The sequence below is a fragment of the Pan troglodytes genome, chromosome 13, assembly GCF_028858775.2.
Source record: "Pan troglodytes isolate AG18354 chromosome 13, NHGRI_mPanTro3-v2.0_pri, whole genome shotgun sequence".
NCBI classification, from domain to species: domain Eukaryota; kingdom Metazoa; phylum Chordata; class Mammalia; order Primates; family Hominidae; genus Pan; species Pan troglodytes.
In genome coordinates, this window is record NC_072411.2 from 109,197,182 (window position 1) to 109,203,181 (window position 6,000).

At 43.1% G+C, this 6,000-nt stretch overlaps 1 protein-coding gene across 2 annotated transcripts in view; it reads left to right on the plus strand.

Moving 5' to 3' along the window:
- CPO (carboxypeptidase O) overlaps positions 1-5,757 on the plus strand; it is a 45,828-nt gene extending 40,071 nt beyond the window's left edge. The window contains exons 8-9 of one of the 2 annotated variants that reach the window (XM_054679236.2): positions 2,204-2,288; positions 3,123-5,757. In XM_054679236.2, coding sequence (XP_054535211.1) covers positions 2,204-2,288; positions 3,123-3,385 — 348 coding nt within the window. In that variant the 3' untranslated portion in view covers positions 3,386-5,757. The remainder of the gene's footprint in view (positions 1-2,203; positions 2,289-3,122) is intronic. The other variant, XM_001138601.7, reaches the window with a different exon arrangement.
- Positions 5,758-6,000: the final 243 nt, after the last annotated feature.

The window sequence follows — 6,000 nt, forward strand, 5'->3', positions numbered from 1 at the left end:
TCTCTTACTCCTCTCTGCTTCCGCATAGAAATTCCTCATGGAATTATTAAAATAGAGCTCAAAAGTTATTTTATCAACAAAGAATGGTAAACTGGAAAGACTGTTTCCTACCCCACAGCCAGGATTCGAGGAAAGGCAATGATATCGGATAAAATAAATGATAGCTGGCAATGTGAAAAAAAAAAAATTTGTTGTCTAGGGCAAGCTGCAGGAAAGAAAAAAAAAAAGCCAGGAACCACTGGGATGGCAAGTGTAGTCTGGTCTGATGCATATATCCCAATGAAAGGTAAGGCCCCACATGGACCAGTTAGCATGGAGTTCCATTTAAAAAAAAAAAAGGGGGAATTAAAAATAATTAAAAGCAATTCGTATCTCTGCTAGAGACTCTTAAAGAACTTCAGAAGGGAGTGTGGTTGGTAAATCACAATGCTTTTCCCAGGCCCCTTCTCTCAACTTCATCACATACAGCAGCTACCCTGAATCCTGCCCACCCCTCACTCTCATTTCCTTACCAGAATTTGTCTCTCCAGCAGACCATTTTTGTACCGCCTCCCAGTGTAAATGATTAAACCAGCATTTTTAGCCTCTCCTACCCATTATCTCAATTCTGGATAACACAAACCCAGGAACTGAGGCAGACTCAGAATCCCTTTTTAGGAAGTGAGGGAGGTGAATGGCCAAAGATGGCATTCTTAGTATTGAGTGGAGAGAAAGCAAGTGACTTGCAAGTATGTTTGACAGAGTGTTTTTCCTTTGATTTTAGTCAGACACAGAAAGCCCCAAGTGCCTTAAGAACACTGCCCACAACCGTCCAGTATGATCCCCCCAACTTCCTTACTGCCTTTTGGCCAACATAAATGTTGTTCCTTTTGAATTTCGCTGGGCCAGTTCCCTCTCTAGACAAGCACTACTCTGCAACATCTTAGGGTTCAGCTGGACAATACAGAGCTGGGAGAAGGAGAATCTAAAATGAGACCTGTCCCTAGTCAGGCATCCGGGGAGCTGGTGCACCTGGAGTGCAGTCAGGAAGCCCTGAGGGGTAAAGCTTTGGCAGATCACAGTCCAGGCAGGGAGGGAGACTGTCAGGGGAAGCAGTGGGATATTCCGTCCGACAGGTAGAACACACATGTTTAGGCTGGGGAATACCTAGAGCATCTGTCAGCAAACCTAGGCGACATGCAACAGAAGGTCAATAAGCCCAGCCAGTAGACTTGGGCCTCAGTTAGTGACTCTGATCTCTGGAAAGGGGCTGCAGAGGTGAAGTGGTGGTAGGTGTGGGGATGGGTATGACTTCCAGCTCTGAAATGCTATATATATATAGATATATAATGAGATTAAACACTATAAGGAAAAAGAAGAGGGGGGTCAGAGAGAGGAATGAAGAAAGGGCTCTGGGGATTCAAAGTGGGGAGAGATAGAATCCAGTTGGAGGGATCAGGTAAGGCCTCTTGGAGAAGCTGGCATTTGAAAAAATCCTTTGAAGCTGGGCAGAATTTCAGCAGGCAGAGATAAGAGGTAGGGGTCCCATGTGGAGGAAATATCCTGAGGAAAGATAGAGGCTGAGGAATGTAGGGTAAGGCTGAGGAATGGTAGGAAAATGAGTTTTTGACTATCATCTAGGAGGGATGACAAAATATGGTGTTGGGAAGGTGGGTTAGAGTCATATTGGAGAGGATCTCAAAAAGTAGGCTGACAAGTTTGTACTTAATTCAGTGAGCAATGAGGAGCTCTTGAAGACTTTTCCACAGGATCATGATCACAGCTGTATGCCACCAAATTTCATCTGGAAGCCAGGTGGGGTCACTTGAAAGAAGGAGTGGTGAGAGAAATCTATTAGAAGATGCAACAGACCATTTCAGAGGCAGAGTCTGACATAGAATGATGGCACTGGAAATGCAACTTGGCAACTGTTTTAGAGAGGGAATATCAGAGATGCCTGCAGAATTCTACGTGTGTGTTTGGAAGATAATGCAAGCCCAGAAATATGAAAGTCAGAGCAGCCTTATTAGTGGGAGAGATGGTGAAACTGGATAAAGTGTGTTGAATCTGAGTTACCAGCAGGCTACCTAGATGTAGATGTCCGATGGGAAGTTGGAAAGGTGGCCTAAAACTCTGGAGATGAATCTGGACAAAACACCAAATGGTTGGATTGTTGGATTTATTTTAAACACCAGATATCTGTCTCTGCATTTCCCACCTACAGATTCAAGTTGGACAGAAGGCAGCAAATGCATTGAAAGCAAAGTATGGAACCAATTATAGAGTTGGATCGAGTGCAGATATTTTATGTAAGTATCTTTTTTTGCCTCTTCAATAGTATCTCAGGCACAAAAGAAGTCAGTGGACTTTGGATGGTGAGATAGGCGGGAGAGGAACAGAAGAGTTCCTGGGATCAACAGGGAGTTGTACAAATCAAAATGACCAAGGATAAAAGGGAGTCTGTACAAATCTGGAATTATACTCTCTAGGGATAAGGTATGAACTAAAAGAAAAAGAATTAATGCGCTGGCTCAGACCAGAACTTCTCCTGGCTTCAGTTAAAAAGAGCTGGCAAGCTAGAAGGCACAAGAGTTAACAGGAAGGACATTGTCCACTGACCTTTGGTCAGTCAATTCAGTTCCCAGAGGACCCATCAGGCTAAGAAAGCCCTGGAGAAAAAATCTAAAGACAAGAATTTAGTTGAAAGGAGAGCACACTGTTTCTCCCAACCCCAATCTCCACCTTCTCCACCCTCTATGAGCCCCCCTCTAAATACTTGTATAATATTTTTCCTGTGGGTCATTTTGTTTCTGTTCCTTTCTTTAAATGACTCAGTTCACTCTTGCCAGGCAATATTAGGTTGCCAAGTCAGTCAGTGACTCAGCTAAGAAACTTTAGCCAAACCTCTCTATGTGCCAGACACAGTGCCAGGTATGATGGGGGACAGAGATACTGAATAAGACGTGGTTCCCACCCTGCAGGGGCTTACAACCAAGAAGAAAGAGAAGACAGCTATTTCTGAGACCCTGATCTAAAAGAGCTTCTTTATTTAACTAAGTGAACCTTTAGTTCCTGAAATGGCTATAGAAATCCGTTCTTCCAAAGTACGACTTCTACCTCTGCCTTCATGTTTTCACCTGTAGATGCCTCATCAGGGTCTTCAAGAGACTGGGCCCGAGACATTGGGATTCCCTTCTCATATACGTTTGAGCTGAGGGACAGTGGAACATATGGGTTTGTTCTGCCAGAAGCTCAGATCCAGCCCACCTGTGAGGAGACCATGGAGGCTGTGCTGTCAGTCCTGGATGATGTGTATGCGAAACACTGGCACTCGGACAGTGCTGGAAGGGTGACATCTGCCACTGTGCTGCTGAGCCTGCTGGTGTCCTGCATGTCTCTTCTCTAAGTGCATTCTGCCCAGGCCTGCTCAACCCCAGTGGCATGAGTGTGGCTGGAGGAACGGTGTATTATGGTTGTAAAGAAACCAAATAATTTAACTAAAAATACTTCCTATTTCAATAAGGAAAAATCATGTCTGAGTTTTAATATTTGTTTTTCTGTGAGTTGAGCTTTATTCCTTTATACGAGGAATTAGTTAGGTATTAGTTAGTTATTGCTACAATAATGCTACAAACCAAACCTCTCTAAAACCAAGTGGTGCAAATCTACAGGTCACGATGCAGTGATCTTGGTTGTGCTCGCTTAGGCATCCATGGTCAGTTTCAGGGCAGCTGGTAGATCTCGGATGAACTCACTCTGGGGGTTGGCTACTGTAGGCTAGTATAGGATAGCCTCAGCTGCAATGAGGAACGGGGGCTGTGCTCCATGTATCTTCTCGTCCAGCACATTAGTACTATGCACTCATGGCCATGGTGAAGGGGCAAAAGCAGCAGAGCAAGTCTCAATGTTCAGGGGCTTTTCAAACCTCTGCTTGCATCCTATTTGCTAACATCCCATTTGCCAAAGGAAGTCACATGGCTGAGCTCTGCATCAAGGGGTGGAGCAGAACAGAAGGTGGTGGTGAGTGAAGAATTGGGGCCATCAGTGAAATGACTCTATCTGGTGTTTATATCACACCCTTGAGCTTCACTGGCTTAGCTTCATAGTCGGTAGCTCAGCTACAATTCCAGGCAACTCAACTAGATGGCTATTATCCTATTCAGCTTTAAACGTGGAGAAGGCTGTGAGTTCCAGTGGAACCCCACTGCTCTTGAAATCTAACTAAAAGTCACACAATGAGATTCTGATAGGGCCTTTTGTGTTCTACTAATTTTTGTGATTTATGATCTCAACATTCATTAAGGAAAATGAAGTAGGAATAGGTCTTCTGCCTGGGGCTCTGGGGATTTTTTCTCATCTGTATTCTTCAAAAATTTTGCTTATGCTTTTGAACCAGGGTCCTGCTTTCTTAATTTTGTGTTAATGAGTTAGTAGCAGCATTCAGAGGATAAGTTATACAATCTCTCTTGATGACTGTTGCTGGTTTTATTTACTTATTTATTCATTAAAAAAATTAAGGATCTACTAGGTGCATTTTGATAGGTTCTGGGGTTACAATGGTCAATAAGATAGACATAGTCCCTGTCTATTTGAAATTTATATTCCAGTGGGTGAAATCAGGACTAGAAGCCATAAATAATTGGAATGGACACGCTGTTTCATACCAGGTGAATCCCAGCTCTAGGGGAGTACAATAAGCAAGAACACAAATAAAGAAACTAAATATTGCAGTTTGTGACACATACTATGAAAAGTCAGTAGAGAGGAGAGGAAGGCCCACATTGTACGTGTACGGATATCTAGGCATTTAATTGTGCTATCTCATCTATTAAACTGTGAGTGCTGTTAAAGTAGCAGCCATGACTGTCATTTCCTATGTATCTCTATGTGACACCTTGAAATGGTGCTAAGCAGTTGTCAGGCTTCGAATAAATGTAGTCGTGACCAGCTGACAGGGCATCCTTGGGTGTTCAGTCACCCATTGCCAAATTTCCTTGTTGGTCACAGTCACAGTACACTTCTTGGTTGTAACCCTTTTATTGCCTTTCTTTGTCGTCTTTATTTCTTCATGTTTTGCTAGTGTGTGGCTGATAAGGGTCAGAAAGGAAAATGTCAGAGGCAATAGGGTTTAATGAATCAGGGAACTGCTATTAACATAAAAATGCCAACTCCACAATTGTGGCATTGTCAGGAGGAAATGGTTTGGTTTCATCAACGGTCAGCCTAGAAGGGAAGAAAACTAGTGTGACCACCCAATGCTATATTCAAGAAGAAAGCAGGGGAGCTGTGCTTAGAGACACTGGTTATCAGTGTTCATCTAGCTTGGGTTTTATCTCCAAGGCTATTTTAAAAATAATTCGGACCTCTGGGTACTATGGGAGCTCTGATCTACAAAGTTTAATTCATGTCTAGAGATGGAGCTCATGGGCAAATAAAGTCAGAAGAGAATAGAGAGAAACTCAGTTAATCAATCAGCTTGCCTGAAACCTCCCACATGGATTTTTCCAGATTTCAGGATGTGATCATAGCTTCCTTGAGGGGCTTCGCCTGTCTCTGGGGGAATAGGATACTGGGACACATGACACATTTTTTACTGCTTCTGGAAGTTGTTTTACTTCCTGTGAAAGAATCCTAAGAACAGGGATAGAAAGATGGTAAATGACCACACTGATCTTTCTAAGAATGTTTTCAGCTTTGTGGTGGAAAATGATATTTGGCTGGGAAAACTTCACAGCTGATGCTACTAATGCATTCTTGAGAGTATCCTGTTTGTAGTTTGGTTAGGTCTGGGATTTGATTTCATCCTACTTTAAAGCTAAGAAGTTAGTTTGTTAATGCTTCATGTATGTTAGTAGAAGGCAAGAAACTCCCAGTCAGAGTCAAAGGACACTATTTCCCAAAGCACATGAAGCAGCATGAGCATCAGCATATTTACAGGGATTCCTCCTTCTCCCAAGCACCAAGAGGATGATGCAAAGAGCCCAGATGCCACGTGCACATGCAGCGAGTTGTGCAACCGAG